The sequence below is a fragment of the Saimiri boliviensis genome, chromosome X, assembly GCF_048565385.1.
Source record: "Saimiri boliviensis isolate mSaiBol1 chromosome X, mSaiBol1.pri, whole genome shotgun sequence".
Classification (NCBI taxonomy): domain Eukaryota; kingdom Metazoa; phylum Chordata; class Mammalia; order Primates; family Cebidae; genus Saimiri; species Saimiri boliviensis.
The window spans coordinates 47,760,073-47,777,388 of record NC_133470.1 but is presented as its reverse complement, the minus strand read 5'-3'; the positions used below and the strand labels follow the sequence as shown (position 1 = coordinate 47,777,388).

At 56.8% G+C, this 17,316-nt stretch overlaps 1 protein-coding gene and 1 non-coding gene across 4 annotated transcripts; both read right to left on the bottom strand.

Moving 5' to 3' along the window:
* Positions 1 to 8,371: 8,371 nt before the first annotated feature.
* LOC120366621 (melanoma-associated antigen D4-like) lies at positions 8,372 to 16,020 on the bottom strand. Of its 3 annotated transcripts, none has more exons than XM_074391633.1 (13): positions 15,933 to 16,020; positions 14,736 to 14,976; positions 13,618 to 14,469; positions 12,858 to 13,061; positions 12,691 to 12,754; positions 12,415 to 12,494; positions 11,935 to 12,026; positions 11,212 to 11,291; positions 11,083 to 11,125; positions 10,595 to 10,657; positions 9,530 to 9,644; positions 8,767 to 9,209; positions 8,372 to 8,582 (listed from the first exon to the last, which is right to left on the bottom strand). In XM_074391633.1, the coding sequence occupies exons 2-12, from the start codon at positions 14,943 to 14,945 to the stop codon at positions 8,775 to 8,777; spliced, it is 2,238 nt and encodes a 745-aa protein (XP_074247734.1). In that variant the 5' UTR covers positions 14,946 to 14,976; positions 15,933 to 16,020; the 3' UTR covers positions 8,372 to 8,582; positions 8,767 to 8,774. The 3 variants fall into 3 exon arrangements, with proteins under 3 accessions (XP_074247734.1, XP_039331606.2, XP_074247733.1); XM_039475672.2 differs by having other exon boundaries at positions 8,779 to 9,209; XM_074391632.1 differs by having other exon boundaries at positions 8,779 to 9,209; positions 14,736 to 14,946.
* Positions 9,891 to 10,017, bottom strand: LOC120366703 (small nucleolar RNA SNORA11). The gene has a single exon (XR_005581281.1). It is a non-coding gene; the product is annotated as a small nucleolar RNA SNORA11 (small nucleolar RNA).
* Positions 16,021 to 17,316: the final 1,296 nt, after the last annotated feature.

The following is a 17,316-nucleotide window of genomic DNA, read 5'->3' as shown; positions in this document are numbered from 1 at the left end:
TGCACACTGGCTGGCCCAGAGGGTTCTTGTGGGAGAGGCCAGGTCTCTGTAACCATGAACGTGGTTGCAACTGCTGCAGTCAGGGAGGCATCCCAGGAAGGGCAGTGAGTCCCTTAAACTTACTAGTTGAAACCCGTACCTGGCAGGGGAAAGGAGGGTCTGGGGCAGAGCTTGGATTCGGCAGAGGTGGCCGTTGATGTGACCGGTCCCCCTGTTTGGGTGGGATGGCCCTGAATGGCACAGGCAGCAGGGCAAGAGCTGTGCCACAGGGAGCCCCAGGCTGACGTGGGACGGGAATCCCCTCTTTGCCGTGGCAGGGTAGAGTTCCCAAAGCTGGCCGTTTTCTCCTCCTTACCCTTTCTCCCTCACTGCCCGTTCATCTTGCCCCTTCCTCATCTGTCACCCTTTGGTAAAGGATCTCTCCCCTTGTTTCTTCTTCTTTGCTCCCTCATTCATTTCCTCTGCACTCCTTCCCTCTTTCCTCTCTCTTCCTACCTCACTTCAGCCTCCGTCATCACCCCTCATCTCCCCTCTCGGCCCTCTCCCCTCCATGCTTTGTCTGTCCCTTTGTCCTCCCTCCGAGTTCTCAGATCCCTCGCAGCCCTTCCTCTCCCTGTCCCCCTGGTTTTCCCCTCATTTTGCTTTTTCCTTCTCTCTGTGCCATTCTCTCTCCTCAGCGTGCCCGCCCCCCCACCCCGCCCCGCGCCACGTACTTACCCGGTGACTAATCCTTAGTTCTTTCAGTGGTACTGGGCCAAACGTGGGCCCCGTGTGTTCAGCTTCAGCTTCAGAGGGCACCGCATCCTAAAGTGAATCACCGACTTAATCATTCCTCTGCAAATTGCCATCAGTGAAGTGAGGTTCGAGGGCAAGGGGCTCTGAGGGCGCACAGGAAGGGAGCTCATTTCTCTGGTGGGCTCAGTGAGGAAAATGTCATTGATGCTAGTTCTTGTTCTGCCATCTACCGTCCTCTGCCTTCCATTTTATGCTGGGGGCAACCGTCTTCTATCTTCTGCAGCAGGATGGGACTCCTCTCACCGTGTCCTGCCCCCCACAACCCAAGATGTGAGTTCTCACGAAGTCCAACGGGATGCCCATTCCATTCCCTGCAACCTGAGCATCCGACAGACCAAACAGCATGAGGGGTTGTTTCAACTCGCCCAGGGACCCTTGTTCTTGCTCCCAGGTTCCCCTGGGCACCTCGGGTCATGTACTTCAGTCGCCCCTTCTCTTTCTCACCTTCACTTCCCTCCTCTCTTCCCCGTCCCGCATTCCTGGCTGCATCCTTTCTGCTTAAGGCTTTACGCCCTAAACAAAAAGAAACTGGATGAAGAGACAAAAGAAGGAAAGTAGCAGAAGGTGTGAAGGACACAGGCCAGCGACATCTGACTTGCCTGATTAAGAGAGCTTGATCATTTTTTTTTTATTGCATTTTAGGTTTTGGGGTACATGTGATGAACATGCAAGATTGTTGCATAGGTACACACATGGCAGTGTGGTTTGCTGCCTTCCGTCCCCTCACGTGGGGCATTCTCGCTCTGTCTGTCACTCAGGCTGGAGTGCAGTGGTGCGATCATAGCTCCCTGCGGCCTCGAATTCCTGAGCTCAAGTGATTCTCCAGCCTCAGCCTCCCGAATAGCTGGGACTACATGTTCATTTTTCTTTTTTATGTTTTGTTTTTTACAGACGGACTCTCACTGAGTTGTCAAGAGAGCTTGAGCATTTGCCGGCAGTAGGGACAGCCGGAAAGTAACTGACTTATCCCCTCTCACCAGACCTTCCAGCTGTCGGCCACACTGGCATTGCCAGGTATCCCTGCACGTTGTTGGTAGTGGTGGGGGCCGTAACTTTCATGACGGCTCTAGAAAGTCCATCTAAATATCATGTAGACACCCGGGGGAATCCCTCTCAACTCCTCCTAGCATGACAAATCTCTCTCCCCCAACTCTGGGAGACCGAGGACAAGTGTGCTCTCTGTAGAGCATGAACCAGCAGATTTATGGGTGTCGGAACGTCAGGCTCACTTGAAGGCAGACGTCCTAACGCAGCATGGGGATTTCAATTGCTGTCCACAGAAATCTTCAGTCCCTTACCTCCGCTGGAGTTTGATGTCCAGCTTGCTGGCATCTTGCCCCTTCTCAGAGACGCTGGAGAGTCTTCCTGTGTAATCTAAACTTCCCCATTGAGGAGACTTAGTAATAGGGGCGGCAAAGACCGCTGGAGCCTGCCTCATTAGTAAGCTCAAAATGTTTAATTATTTCAACCTTAGTTTTTCTTAGAGCCATGGATTTCTTAGGAGGATGTTTCTTAAATTACAAACGTACATGGGGGTTGGGGGGCTGTAATGGTCTTTTGCTATTAATTTCTAGATCACATTGTGGCATTGTGGTCAGACAATATACGAATCACTGAAGAATCCTTTGTTTATGGACATTCCTGTGATTTTATTGCTTTTACTATCTTTATGTACATTGTAGTGGAATAGAATGTGAAGATGGAGTTGCTCAAAAAATGAGGGTACGGCCCAGTAAATGGTTACACAGGAACGTCTGGTCCCCTGCGATCTGGGTTAAGAAACGGTGTGCTGTGTGGCCGGCAGCCAAAAAGCACACTCGTGCCAGTCACTCTTTGCTTCCACGTCGGCAAATCTAACCACTCTTGAGCTTTGAATGCTCGAAGGTGATTCTGCCTGTTTGTGAACACATCACATATAAGTAGAATCGTTACAGTACATATTTTATAACCTGGGTTTCTCTTGGCAACATCAGGTTTTTCTGTGAACTATTTATCACTTTGGTCGTGCTGTGTAGCTGAAGTTCGTTTCTCTGCATTCCTGCACAGTATTTTGATTTGTATGACGATGCCACCATTTGTTCATGCCTTTTATCGCCGATGGACATTTCAGTCGTTTCCGGTGCTGGAGTGTTAGTGTTATGATCGCGGCGCACGTTCACAAGCGTGGCCTTTGGTCAAAGTGCGTATGCATTTCAGGCTGTTCTCGCAGGACCGCCTTGATTACTTTTTCTTCCTTCATGGCACTGTAAGTGGTGACAGTGGATGTATCTTTTTTTTTTTTTTTTTTTTTTTTTTTTTTTTTTTTTGCCTGCTATCAGAGGGAAAGCTGTCAACATGTCACCAATGAGTATCGTTGCTTTTGTAGGCGTTTAAGGGGTATTTTAAAGGATATCCTGATGGAATCAAAAGAGTTCTTTTTTATTCATAGTTGGCTAAGAGGTTTTATCATAAGTGTGTGGTCATTTAAAAAAATCAAACCCATAAAATACCCTTTCTGCCTCCGTAGGGAATATCATATTTTTTCTCTTTCATACATTACTTCTGAGAGAGAGATTTTTCAAGGGCTGAACCGCTTCATTTCTAGAATAGTCTTGAGTCGTTTGTGATACGTTTTCCTTTATGGAGATTTAACTGATTTGTTTTGCTAATGCTTTATTCAGGATTTCTTCCTCCGTGCTTATGTGAAAGACAGGCCTGTGCATTTCATTTCTTACCGTGCCCTTGAAGGTTTATGCCTCATAAAATGGGATGGGAATCACTGCCCCTTTTTTATGTTACCTGGCAAGAAGGTAAGATGGACATTCTTTCCTTGACAGCTGTTTTGTAGAATTAATCGGTGGCGGCATCAAAGTCTGTCGTTTCTTGTGGCTGCTGCTGTTGTTGCCTTCAGATTCCACCCATCTAGAATTTGTAGGACACCTCAGATGTTTAGTCTGTTTCTGTCATTTTGTGGTATTTTCTTGGAATGTGTAAATTATATCCAGAGTTTCAGATTTGCGGGCATAAGGTTGTTCATGATTTTGAATAACGATCTCTTTAATGTGCTCGCTGTCCGTTTCGACGTCTCCTTAGCCACTGCAGACACTGGTTCCTTCATGAGATCTCTCCTTTTTTTTTTTTTTTTTTCTTTGATCTCTCTCCTTTTTATTGCCTTTTAATTCCATTTTCTTGCCGAATTGCTCTCTCAACTTCCAGGACTATGTTGAGAAGAAGAGGCAATAGTGGGCATTTGCTTTGCTCCTGATCTTAGAGGAAGAGTTTTCACTCTTTCGCCATTGAGTACAGTGTTCACGGTGAGTACTTTAGGGCTTTTGTGACGTTGAGTTTGTTTCCTTCTGTTCTAAGGAGTTTGAGTGTTTTTATCACAAAGGAAGTTGACTCTTGTCAGATGCTTTTAGTGCATCGATTGAGCCGATCATGAGGGTTTTGTCCTTGAGTTTGTTGCTGCCATACACTAAATTAATTGATTTTCATTGGTCGAAACTTCTTGCATTCCACAAATAAAGCCCAGGTGGTTGCGGGCTTTTCACGTGTTGTTGAATCGGGTGTGCTAGGCTTTTGTTGAATATGTATGCATAAACATTCTTTTGGTGTGTGTGCGTGTGTGTGTGTGCGTGTGTGTGTGTGTGTGTGTGTGTGTGTATGTTTCTGGTCCTAATTCTTCTTTAAATGTTTGGTAGAATCCTCCACTGAAGCCATCTGGTCTTGGAGTTTTCTCTGCTGGGAGGTTGATGAGGACTGATTAAGTCTTACAAGTTATGGAGATCTGCTGAGATTTTTCATTTCCTTAAGAGTCAGTCTTGGCGGCATGTACGTTTCTCGGAATTTATCCATTTCTCTAAAATATCAAATTTGCTGCTGTATAGTTGTTCCTCGTCTTGTTTTTATAACCTTTTTACTTCTGTAGTATCAGTTGTAATGCCTCTCTGTCACTCTGATTTCAGTTATTTGACACTTCTCGATTGTTTCTTAATTAAAGTGCTTAACGGGCTCGTCCATTAAGTTGACCTTTTCAGAGACACCAGCTCTTAGTTTCATTTTTTTCCCTCTATTATTTGTCGATTCTCCATTTCCTTTATTTGCGCTCTAATCTTTATCACTTCCTTCCTTCTGCTAACTTTGGGTTTATGTTGTTTTTCCTTTTCTAGTTCTTGAAACATAAGACAGGCTGTAGATTTGAGACCTTTCTTCTTTTACACGGTAAGCATTTACCACAATAAACTCGCCTCTTAACACTGCTTTCCCTGCATCTCCTCACTTGTGGTATATGGTGCTTTCCGTTTCATGTGTCTCAAGATATTGTCTCATATCCTTGTGGTCTGTTCTTTGACCCATTGCTTATTGAAGAGAGTGTTGTAATTTCCACCTATGTGTGACTTTTTCAATTCTCCTTCCGTTATTGGTTTCTAGTTTCATTCAGTTGTGGTCAGAAAAGAGACTTGGTATGATTTCAGACTTCTGAGATTTGTGAACCTCCTAAATGTCAACGAAAAAGCTAAAGCATAAGACCTCTGGAAGAGAATGGAGGATGAAGCCTTGAGAATCTTGCTGTAGGCGAGGGACTCTTACAGCTGTGGCTCAGAACGCAATAGCCACGCAAAAACGGGTTAAGTGAATTTCATCAAATTTAGAAATCTGGCTTCTCATCGCCAGCAAAATGAAAAAGCGAACCATTGATTGTGACAGTGTTTGCAAAATACACTCCCCGACAAAGGAAAAGTTTGCATACAGAAAAGCACTCTTACAATTCCCTACTGACACCAAATAACAATCGATGTGCAAACCATGTGAAGGGTTCTTCACATGCACACCCCAAACCATATGCCACCGGTCAAGGGAAGAGGCTGGGCCAAGGTCACTAGTGGCTGCAGCGGCAGAGCTGGCTCAGAGATCTCCGGCAAGACTTCCCTTCTCTGAGTCTGTTTCCTCAAGTGTATAAGGAGGATGTACATAGTAGCTCAGACTGTCTTTGAGGGTGTCATGAGGCCGTGGGCACTATGCCCTTGGCCCGGGGCCTGATGAGGACAGAAACAAGGAGGAGCGGCAGGGTGGATGCCCAGGAACGAAAGCACCCAACCCGATGTCTCGGGAGGCTGGGAGGGAGGGGCCAGGCCTCAGAAACCTAGTGTGGAACCTGGCATTCGGGGAAGCCGTGAGGGGTGGCGAACATGCAGAATGAAGGGAGACGGGGAGCGGTATGTGCAGGTGGGCGGGAGGGTGGGTGTCAGGACAGAGTGTCCAGCAGGTGGGTGTATCACCCCCAGGACACTGCGAGTCCCTGGATGGCAGGGGTGGCCAGCAGCAGGGCCCAGTGCATGCACCCTGGCCTCAGGGGGCCCCGGGTTCGAGTCTGTGCTCTGCTGCTTCCTGGCTGTGTAACTTGGGAAGAGCGTCTTCGCTCTCGGAGCCTCAGTTGGCTGAGACCATGAAATGAGCTTGCCGTCCCTGCCTCTCAGGCTTGCCCGAGAAATGGAAACGTAGGCCCAGACAAGAAATTGTACACGGACAATCAGAACAACTTTATGCCTAATGTCAGTAACTGAAAACAAGTGAATTCACGAATGCTCGCCCATCGCCAGTTCTGGGGCGGGGGTGATCAGAGAGAGCAGGCCGGGCTGGGAGCAGGCTGTGGGAGCTGTCCAGTGCCACAGCAGGGTCTCAGAAAACACTTGCTGGCGTGGACCGTGGGGCCTTGCGGTGTGGGGTCTGCAGAGTGCCCCAGGCTTCGAGTGGAGGGGAATCCTTCCTGGGTCTCCTGTTAGCCGTGTGAGTGAGGCGGTGGTCATCTCCAGGGTGGCCAGTCTGAGCCTCCTGCAGGAGTCCCACTCCAGTCTGCCCCCATTTTCCACCAGGGCGCTCCTGCCTCCCTGCTCTCCTCCTCTACTCCCAGCTGCTTTCAGCGCTGCCGCTACAGGGTAGGGGGAGTGGGCCCCTGGCGAGGCCCCACCGCAGCGAGGCAGCGTCCAACAAGCCTGGAGGCCTGTGGAAGCGGTGACATGTCGCTGAGAGCTGCTTCCCCTTCCTTTCCTTCCTTTCCAGTTGCGCTTCCGTATCTCGTGTGCCCTCTGCACACTGTGCTCAAACTCACTCCTGTGGTTTGATCCAAGGACAGACATGTACCTGCTACGTGCACAGGGGTATCCAGGGAGGTTCCGGCCAAATAGCGTTCAATTTGTGACACCAGGGCTGGAGTCCAAGAAATCCCTGGTCTCTTCCACAGCCCAGATCACAGATCAGGAGACGTAAAGTGAATGGGGACTCCATTTCCTTGTGTGTATGTGAGCGTGTGTGTGTGTGTGTGTGTGTGTGTGTGTGTGTGTGTGCCTGTAAACCTTTGGGACTGGATTTTTGTCAGAGTCCCAGGATGTCCGTGTGGCCAAGCATGGACCAGAGAAGCAGAAATCCCAGCGGCAGCCAACATGAAGACCCAGCCAATCCTGCCTGAAGGACAGCTTCCGGGGGCTGCAACTTATGCAGTGTGATGCTCACGAGGGCTCCCCGTGTGGCCCCATGCTCTGCTGTTGTTGTTTTGAAATCCTTCATGGTTTTTGACAAGGAGACTCATGTTTTCATTTTCCACTGGGCCTCCCAAATGAGGTAGCCCGGTCTGGGTCAGGATCTGGACCTGGCGGGGATGGGAGCCCCTCGGGGTAAACAGAGGCCGGGGTGGGGGTAGGGGGAGGTAGGGAGCCTTCCCCTACTGTGTCCTCCTTCCTCACCTAGGGCTGTGTCCTCCCAAACCCTGGACAATACCAGGGAACTCCAGAAAGCCCTGGACACTGTCCCTGCCTGCCACTGAGCCCTTCCCAGGAGGCCAAACTGTCTGCCCTTACCGTCTGGCACCTGAAGCGTGTGCAGCCCTACCTCAGAGCCCTGCAGACATCGCCCAACCCCGGAACACTCCAGGACCTAGGTAGGCCTGGTGTCGTCCTCACCGGGAGAGCCCTGCTGCTGGGGGAGAAGGGCTGCGAAGCCCCAAACAGGCCACCTTCCGTCCCAGGCGACGGACTGTGCCCGCCTGCACCGTGGGTTGTTTTCATGACATCCTGCTCCCTCGGCAATCACGGCCCCTCCTCCTACCCATGGAGTGCTGCCAACATCACTGCGAGGCCCACCTCATTGTCCGTCAGACTCTGTACCGAGGACGTGGTCGTGCACTGTGTGGGTGATGAGCCCAGGGTTCCGGAACATCGTCTCCGAGGAGGGGCTGTGGGAGGTGGGTCCTGGCCAGAGCCTTGGACCCTGTCCCCGGCGGGAGGGGCAGTGGCACCGGCACCAAGCTGCCGTCTTCCACCCCACCCCTGCTCTGGCCTCCCTTTTGCCCTGCCCCTGGGGCTGTCGGTCAAGGCTTGTAGGAAAATCACATAACCACGAGCCTGGGGCCTCTCCAAACTCCCGGCCCCACACTCAGGTGCAACCAACCCCCGCACCTCCCAGCATCCCACCTGTCCCTGTGGGCCTTTTTGGCAGAGGTGGGGCCCATCCAACCCAGAGAGCCCGAGGTGGTGGCCTTGCTAGGAGCCCAAGCACGGCCAGGTATACTAATGGGGGGTGGGTAAAGGAAGAGACGTCCAAATGAATTTTGCAATTTTAATGTAACACTGCTACCCAAAACATGAAAGCACAAGGAAAAGCACACAACGAAAGCAGGAAAAGCAAGAGAGCGGCATCTTGCACGCCACTTCCGATGGGCAGGAAGCAGCTGCCTAGGGTGCTGTGTCCAGAGGGAATCTGAGAGGAGGCGCTCTGGCTTGGCCAGTCAGATCGCCGCAGTTCGTCAGCGGTGCCTGTCAAAGCACAAAAAACCAAAGTGACAACGTCCACGGACCCACTCGCGAACCGGGGAGGGGTGTACGTAACAAAATAAGCGTCGGTCCACGCTGTCGCCGTTGCCCCCACCCCCCACCCCCGGCCCTCCCTCTGACATCTCACCCCCCTCCGCAGCCCTCCTGCAGAGTCCCGTTTCTCTACCGAGACTCTTACTGGATCCAGGAGAAAAAGCTGGCGCCGGCTCTGGCGGCATTTCTGGTGCGGATGGTGGAGCTGGTGCTAGGGCCGTCTAGGACGCTGGTGCTGGCCCCTCCGTTGGTGCCACTGCTGACACCAGCTCTCCACGTGGCCCTCCTGTTGGCACGGTTGCTGTTCAGAATGTACTGATGGTATCTGGCCCAGAAAGCAAAGGGGATCCTGGCCCAGGCGTCGCCAAAATCTCCGTCCTCGTCCCAGGTCAGGAGCTCGACCTGTATGTCATCCCAGCTCCACCGTCCAATCAGAGCCTCATCCCCGATATTCATCTGGGCCCTCATCTGGGCCCTGGCATGTTCCTCGGCCATATCCACATCCATCTTCTTGAAAGCATCATCCACAGCCTCCAAGAAACGAGCCTTCCACTCCCGGGGGTCTCGGTTCTGATTCTGAGGAGGAAAAGGGCAAGTGTAGACACGAAGCTACCCCACACGGGCTGAGCGCCCTCGGCCCGCCTCACCGCCTCCTTGTGCTTTGCCTGATGCCGGCAAAAACCGAGACCACAGGGATCGGGGGCCCCTACTATGCTGTGCCAGACCTGGGATTCTGCCCCATCTGTGACCTCGTGTAGGGTGCTCAGGTCCTCTGTGAGTGTCGGTACCCTCAGTGGAATACGGGATAACGGGAAGGAGGCCTCGACCCAGAAACCAGCAAGATGTGGAGAACACCACCCCCAGTGCGGGGGCGCCGGACAGAGGCCCTCCCTTACCTGGGCGATGAATCTCAGGACCCTCATCTTGCTGGTCTCATGGCGGGCGCGCAAGCCCCACAGGAATTCATACTCAGGCGGGTTGCTGTTGGGGATCTTCTTGTATTCCAGGTACCTTGGCGTGAGAGGGAAGGAAACTTGGCTTCTAGCCCAGCGGACCTGGCTCTGAATGGATGGGTCCCGGGGGGGCCCCTCCTCAACCTGCTGCCGCAGCCCCGCTCCTGGAAGAGGACTGCCCCGCCCCTCCAGCCCTTCTCTAATGCCCAAACCCACTCGCAGGACTTCTTCCTGCAACGGTGAGGCCTTCAAAGCCTTTTACCATTGGTCCTCCCCGGAGGCCACGTGGAGGTGCAGGGGGGACACATGTAGGGCCTTTATCTGTAGCGAGGCCACAATTTTATGCCCCTCATCACTACGAGCCCTGATTTCTGTTGGGTGTGTGTAATCAGAGGAGCCATTCTTCAGGCCCCCTGCTCTGAGCACACCCCGCCTCGAGGGTCTTGGCCACACCCTGGCGGAGCCCTGGAGAGGCCCACCAGAGGAAGCGACCAGAAAGGGAGAAACAGCCAGCCAGGAGAAGCGTGGCCCAGACATCCTCCTGAAGTCCCGACCCTTCGTGGGTGTGCATGCGCGCCTGTGCATTGGCAAGTCCTCCAGGGACGGGGATAGGGCGGGCCCTGGCCTGAAAATCAGGAGATTCTGGGCTGAGGCCCTGGCCAGCTGTGAGCCACGCTCAGAGGCGCCCCCTCTGTGAGCCCCGGGTTCCTCAGGTGTAAACCTGGGGGAACCATTGTGTCAGTCTACGGGGCAGGTGCTCCAGGAGATGGTGGCCGTTATCACACCTCACACCGTGTCCTCCCATGACGTGCGCTCCCTTTTCCCAACACCGCCCTGGCCTTCGGCTCCCCACACGCTCACACAGCCCTCCCGCCACTCACTCCCAGGCCAGAGGCACCCATCATCCCTCCAGTTGAAGATCTGAGATGGGAAACGATGGCTTTCTCAGCCAGACCAGAACGAAAGGATGCCCGAGTGAGAGACGCGGTTAGCTCAGGCGATACTTACTTCTGCTTCACAAAGTCATCTGTGATGAGCTTCCTCAGATCGCCAAGGAACGGGTGCCTCACCCTGAGGGCAAGGAAAGGAATCCATGAGCAGAGGCGGTGGCAGTGCCCGCCCCACCCCGCACGCCGGCAGGGGCCCTCGCTAGCATGACTAGGAGCTTCCCAGCCCACGGGGCATCGCCGTGGAGGCCAGGGCACGCAGCAGAGGCCAGAGGACGGTTTGCGAGGGATGCGTGCCTCAGGTAGGGACACGATGGAGCCCCCGACGCTGACTGTCTCTCTTAGATGTCATCTGGGGCCACAGAGCAGGGAGGAGGCTGAGCAGCGTCCGGCACCGCTTCCGTCCGCCCCGCCCGGTGAGCCCCTTTGCTCTCTACCGAGCCCAGGGCACCCCACGCCCCTGGGCCAGACCGACAGCCTATTGCAATCCCGGGACCTCTTTGGCCAGAGGACAGCACCCAGGGGAGGAGCCGGGGAGGCCAATCATACCCAGGGCGCAGTCCCATCTTGCGTAGTGCCTCCCAGAGGACAGCTGCGAGGGGAGAGGAGGTTCGAGAGTTTGGCACCCAAAAAGATGAGACTGTGGGTGGCCCCCCAGCTGCAGGTCCAGCCACTCACCCTCGCTGGCACGGTTGCCATTCATGAAGATGACGCCCAGAATCACCAAGAGGAGACTCAGCCTGGGAGTGTCCTTGGTTCTAAAGGTGTGGAAAGAGAAATCCTGTTTAGCGCCTATTTGCCTGAGAGACCGCGCCAGGCTCTCACAGCTAAGCCCTCTCAGGTTTCTCGGCTGGAGGGGAACTCTTCCCAGGACGGGCAGCGTTCCCTAGCTGCTGGCAGACCCTTCGCACCCGAATCACCTCCTCTATGAAACATGGGTGCTAATGCTTCCCTGACAGGGTCCTGCAGGGGACAGGGTGAGGCAGGGAGCCGAAGCTCTGCAAATGGTCAGCGTGTGTCCGGAGACGCCTGCAGACCTTTCCTGCCCCTTCCGCATCAGGACCTGCACTGAGGAGGAAGCTCTCCCCTAGGCCAGCTCTGCCGGGCCCAGGCCGGGCAGGCAGGGGGAAGAGGCGAGCCACTTTCCTCGGAAGCTCTGGGGGCAAAGCCCGACGGGCTTGGGGAGATGTGAGGCGGCAAGGCCTCACCCCAGGCTACCGTTCCTTTCATCCAGCAGTCACCAGGCAGCCCTTGCTGTGTGTGGGAGGGGGCTATGCGCCGCCGCACTCAAGGACTCAAGCTCCATCTTCCTGCTTCGCTGGGGGGCGGTTGGGTGGGGGGAGGTTCGGGCAGGGGAGGGGCACCACCGAGGAAGGCCACGACCCGCTTTCCCTTTCTCACTTTCCAAGGAGGCGAGCTGAGGAGTCCCGTGTGCAGACGAGAATATACAGGTGTTCTTCCTTGTCGATCTCCTTCAGGTGGATCCCAAACTTCTACGTGGGAGAGAAAGCAGAGTGTGAGATCCAGACTCCACGCGGGGCATCCTGCCAGCAGAGAGGCGATTCCCCGGCGGAAGTGCTCCTCAGCTGGCAATCCTAAGTCATCAGCGAGGGCCGAAGAAGACAGCACTCGGAGGACCCTCCCTGTGGGAGCCGACGCTGGCAGAGGCGATGAGACCCATGTCGCGAGACGGCGAGACGCTCGGAGAGCGTGAGACAGAGAAGCCCAGGGCAGGAAGCACGGGTCAAACTGCCAGTGCCGTGGAAGCTCAGAGAAGGGGAGGTCAGGGTCGGCTCCAGGCACTGGGCCTTGAGGGTCTGCAGGGTCACGCCACCCCACGCCCACTCTTCCTCCACAGAGCTGCTCCCATCCTGCACCCACCTTCTCCAGGGTGTACGTTGCTCGTTCAATGATCTCAGGGAAATGTTCGTCATACTCTCTGATGACGTCCTTCAGCATGTCTGCGGGAGGGGGAAGGGTTGGAGAAAGCACCTGGGCTGAGCAGGGATCACAGAGCTGTAGCCCCCTGGTCAGCCCTGCGGAGGCTGGCGCGGCCAGGACCCCGTCGTCCTGTGGCGACAGAGGGACCCGCCGCGGCCTGCCAGCAAGGGGGTGCCCACAGACTGGGGGATGGCGAAGGCGGCACAGGCTGCCTACCTGAGCGCTTGATGGGGATCTTCTTGTAGTCCTTAATCATCAGGTATTTCACCAACTTATTTGCCTGGAGAAGGAGGAACACTCGGGGAGGTCAAGGCCTGGGTGACGGCAGAGAATCGGCCCGCAAGGGAGGAGAGGAGGGGGATGGGGGAGGGTGGGCTTCTTACCCTCTCTTGCAGAAGGGTCACGTTGCGGGGGGGCAGGCACAGTACGTGCCTTGAGGGTATCTGGGACCTCGGGGCCAGCGGGGGCCGAGGGGCCAACTGAGCCCGCACCGTCAATGAGGGCGGTGACGCTCTCCAGGTGGGCGGGACCGCAGGAGGCTCTCTCTCCTCCTCGCTGCTCTCATACTCATCATCCAGGTGCTTGGACTGTATCATTCGAGAGAGGAGAGACCCAGGGCTACCAGGCTCCCCGTGCCAAAGCGCCCGGCACGCACCTCTCCCGTAGCAGGCTCTTGGAAACGAGAGCAGTACCAGCAGCGGCTGGCATGTGCTGCGTGCTTACTAAGTGCCAGGCACTCAGCCAGCCTCTTCTCCCACCAGTCCTGAGGGTAGGGACTACGTGGAGTGAAAACATGCTCAGCAAACTTGTGTTGGAGAAACACGGACTAGCTGAGAGGAGAAGGAGGGGAGGAGAGGGGAGGAGAGCGGAGGGGAGGGGAGGAGGGGAGAAGGGAGCGGAGGGAGAGGGGAGGGGAGGGGAGGGGAGGAAGAGCGGAGGGGAGGGGAGGGGAGGGAGAGGGGAGGGGAGGGGAGGGGAGGGCAGGGAGGGGGAGGGGAGGGAGAGGAGAGGGGAGGGGAGGGGAGGGAGAGCGGAGGGGAGGGGAGGGAGAGGGGAAAGACGACAGGAGAGGAAGAAGAGGGAGAGGGAGGAGAGGGCAAGGACAGGAGCCAGGGGGTGTGGAGGTGGCGGGGGGCATCTCACCTTCTTGGTCCTCTTGCCTCCCATCCTGGCCCAGGGCTCAGCACTGTGCTGAGCAGTGGCAGCAGCTGCACCCTCCGGCTCAGGGATCCTTGTGGTCATCTTGGCCTTGGCAGCAGCTGCTGCCACAACGTTCTGAGGCTCCACCCACCGAGTCTTGGCCAGAGCCTTCCCAGACTTGGTGGTCTTGGGCCGGGTGGCTGCCACCTCCCTGCCAGGTCCCGTCTGGGACACCCCGGAGGCAGCACTGGGGCCATCTGTGGCAGCCTCTTGGGCTGGGGCAGGTCTCTTGGGGCGTGGGAAGGCCATGCCACTGACACCTGCCGGCTGGGTGAAATCAAAGACATCGTTCGGACCCAGGAACGCTGCGCTGGGCCGGGTGGCCTCCACCTCGCTGGCACTCGGAGCCCGAGAGAAAGCACAGGCGCTACTAGGGCCCTCGGTAGCAGCCTCCTGGGCCGAGGAGCCTGTCTGGGACTGCGCAGAGGTTTCCGGGGCCCCGGGGGCAGCCATCTCACTGGCGACTAACATCTGGGAGGTCTGCGGAGAAGCAAGGGGGGGCTCCGGGGTGGGCCCCTGAGCCTCGGCGGCGGCGGTGGCGGCAGCGGAATAGGTCGAGGGCTGAGTATCCTCTCCTGAGACCTGCGGCGTGGCCACCCGGTGGCTAGCCATCACCTGATTGAAGGCTCTACGGGCAGCGGCGGCAGCGGCTCGAGCCGCACGGTTGGAGTCGGCGGCGCGGGCAACGTTGGCAGCACGGGCGGCCGTCTCATTGGCAAGCGTTTCCGGATCCAGCTGCAATGCCTCCACCAGGGTCTGGGCCAGCACAGGGTTTTCCAGTTCCCAGGGCTCATTCTGCAAGGCCAGAGAGAGGGGTAGGGGAAGGCAGGCCACTCGACGACACGCTTGTGTTAGCTTCGCTGTGCTGGCCAGCCTCTTCCCAGCAGCCAGCCCCGGACACCCCAAGGCCTTCCCAAATCCTCTTCTTCCCAGAAGGGAAGGGAAGCTTTGGGGACGCTGGGCAGCCCTTTCCCACACAACCCTCCTTGCTTCCCCCCTCCTCCCTCCTCCCTTCGCAGGGGAAAGGCCCAGGCGAGCAGGTGGCCTGGAAGGAGCCTCACCGACAAGATGCGAAGGCCTGGACCCAAGCTTCCGAAGGCTCTGAGGATGTGGATGTCAAAGCTGGTGAGGGTGCCATAGCCGCCAAAGGCACCGAATTCTTCATAGTCGTTGCCTTCAACCATCTCTTCCTCCCCGACTTCGTCGCTACCCTCGTCCATGTCCTCAACACTGTAGTTTTCCGATTGCACGCCGAAGCTTCCCTCGGCCATGCTGCGGGTCCCAGGGAGAAGAGAGCTCTGCCTGAGAGGGAGGGTGAAGCAGTTGCAGGGGGAGGAGGCGGGATCCAATGGGAGGTGGCATCTCCCCGGAGGTGAGGGGCGACAATCATCAGGTTACTAGGCAATATGAGGCAGTCAAAGGCGGGGGGGGGGGGGGGGAGGGGGCGGGGCGGGGGTGAGCCGGGGAGAAGAGGATTTGGCTTTCTGATGGGGTAGACTTGGTCAGGGACAGAGCCCAAGGAAAGGGACAGAGGAGGTCGCGGGCGACGCCGCACCGAAAGCGGAGTTTAGGATGGGCAGGCTCCCCATCCCAGTGGCTAGGTTTGAATGGGGGGGGGGTGTTCTGGAGGGCTGGGGTCCCAAGAGTCCCAAAGGGGATGCATTGGGGGAGAGAGAAACAAAGGGTTTGGATGGAAGGACCAGAGAAGGGGACCGGGATGAAGGGGGAGCAGATGGGAGCGCTCGGGCATCGCCGGGGACAGCGGCAAGCGGCAAGCTCTGCGAAACAGAATCCCAGGGACCTTTTGGCTAGGTCCGGGCGGGGGGCCTAGGTGGGGCTCAGGCTCGAGCACTCGAGGCGGATGCAGGAGTGGGGGCCTCGGACCTAGGTGAGACTCCAGTCGGAGCGCTGGAGCTCTCCAGCGGGAGGACCGGCACTCCAGGAAGGGGGCAAGCGGTCAGCTCGGTTCGAGTAATCTAGGAGTGGTTGGGGTGGGGGTGGGGCCTCCGGTCCAAGGGAGCTCAGCTCGGAGCACACGGGTCTGCTAAGGGGGCGAGGATCCTGGGCTCTGGTTTCAGTAGGGCTCAGACCGGGGCGCCTGGGTCTGGTGGTGATGGGGGCTCCTGTCTAGACCTTGGCTCGAATGGGGTTCCGGTTCTGAGTGCTTGGGCTTTGTTCAGATCCGGAGGCGGAGGGAGGGCGCAGCGTGTCGGGCTCCACTCGCCCTCTCCCGGTCCTGCCTGGGGCAGGATCCTTACCTTCCCCGGGGCTCCAATGGCGTCGGTCCTCAGCACCAGGAACCCCGCAGCCGCGCCCTCGCCTACTGCTGCCAGCACAGCAGCCCGGACCACCCCGCCCCTTTTCTCCGTGCACCCCCCGCGGCTGGGGAGCCTGCGCATGCGCGGACCCCTCCAGCCCGCCCGCTTTCCCAACAAAAGCCCTTTCCTCCAGGTCCCCAGTGCGCATGCGGTTCCGCGGGTGGGTGGGCGGCGGGGTCCGAGTGGTAGTGGGGCGGGGGGAGCTCTTCCCGCCAGATCCACTTCATCCCTCCTCCTCCTCCTCCTCCTCCTCCTCCTCCTCCTCCTCCTCCTCCTCCTCCTCCTCCCGCGTGCGCGCACACTCATACCCTGCAGTGCAGCTCGACCCACCCAATCATCTCTTCCCAGTCCCCCCACTTTTGCACAAGGCTTCTCCGTCCTGTCCTGCCCTTTCACCCGAACTCCTCCAGCCTGGTCTGGGATCCGCTATGCCCCATCTCCTCCGCACGGCCCCCCCACCTTAGGTCACAATTAGCGAGGTCTCACAATTAATGAGCGGGGTCTCTGACTGCAACAAGTGGCAATCGTCCACCTGCGGGGCGACGAAGCGGACGCGGCCAGAGGATGGCACTTCCCTTTGTGTGCTTCCCCACTAGCCAACTCGCTGGCCGCAGACACACTGGGAATATCTGCTTCCTCAGCTACCCTTTATGCAGCTTGTATGTCACAGAGGGATCTGTGCTGGGGCTTGTCTTCCTCTCACGAGCAGCCCTGGGAGGTGGATGTCAGCATCCCCACTTGACAGATCAGGAAGCCGAGGCACAGACACATGGCGTGAACTAGACCACAGAGCCAGGAAACAGAAAATGCAGAATTGGGGCCTGGGTCTTCCGGACTCCAAAGCCCACCTCCTGCTCCTGCTGGCCTGGGGCCTGAGGCACTCACCGCCTCCTCCGTGCGAGTGACAGACCTTCCCCACCCCAACGTCTGTCCCAAAGAAGCAAGGTTTGTGCTGTAGGAGGCCTAAGCTCATGCTCTGCCTTCAGGACACAGGCAGACAGAGCCCCCCCCCCCCCCCCCCGCCACCCGGCCTCTGTGGCTCTATGTGGTTCCATCGAGGTATGTGTGAGAATTGCTCCACCTGGCCCACTCTCTGCTCAGATGGCCAGGCCTCTTCCATCTCAGTGACGCAATCGGTCATGCTGCCGCTGAGACCCCCCTGGTGTCTGCTGGGACAATCAGGCACCTGTGTGCCTGAGCTAATGACTCCACAATCGACAAGCCCAGCTCAAACTTCACGTTTGAGGTCCAAGTGCATAGTACTTTCACCCGCCTAAGTGCCATCTCCAGTTGGATGCCTTGAGGCAGAAAACGCTGCGGTCTC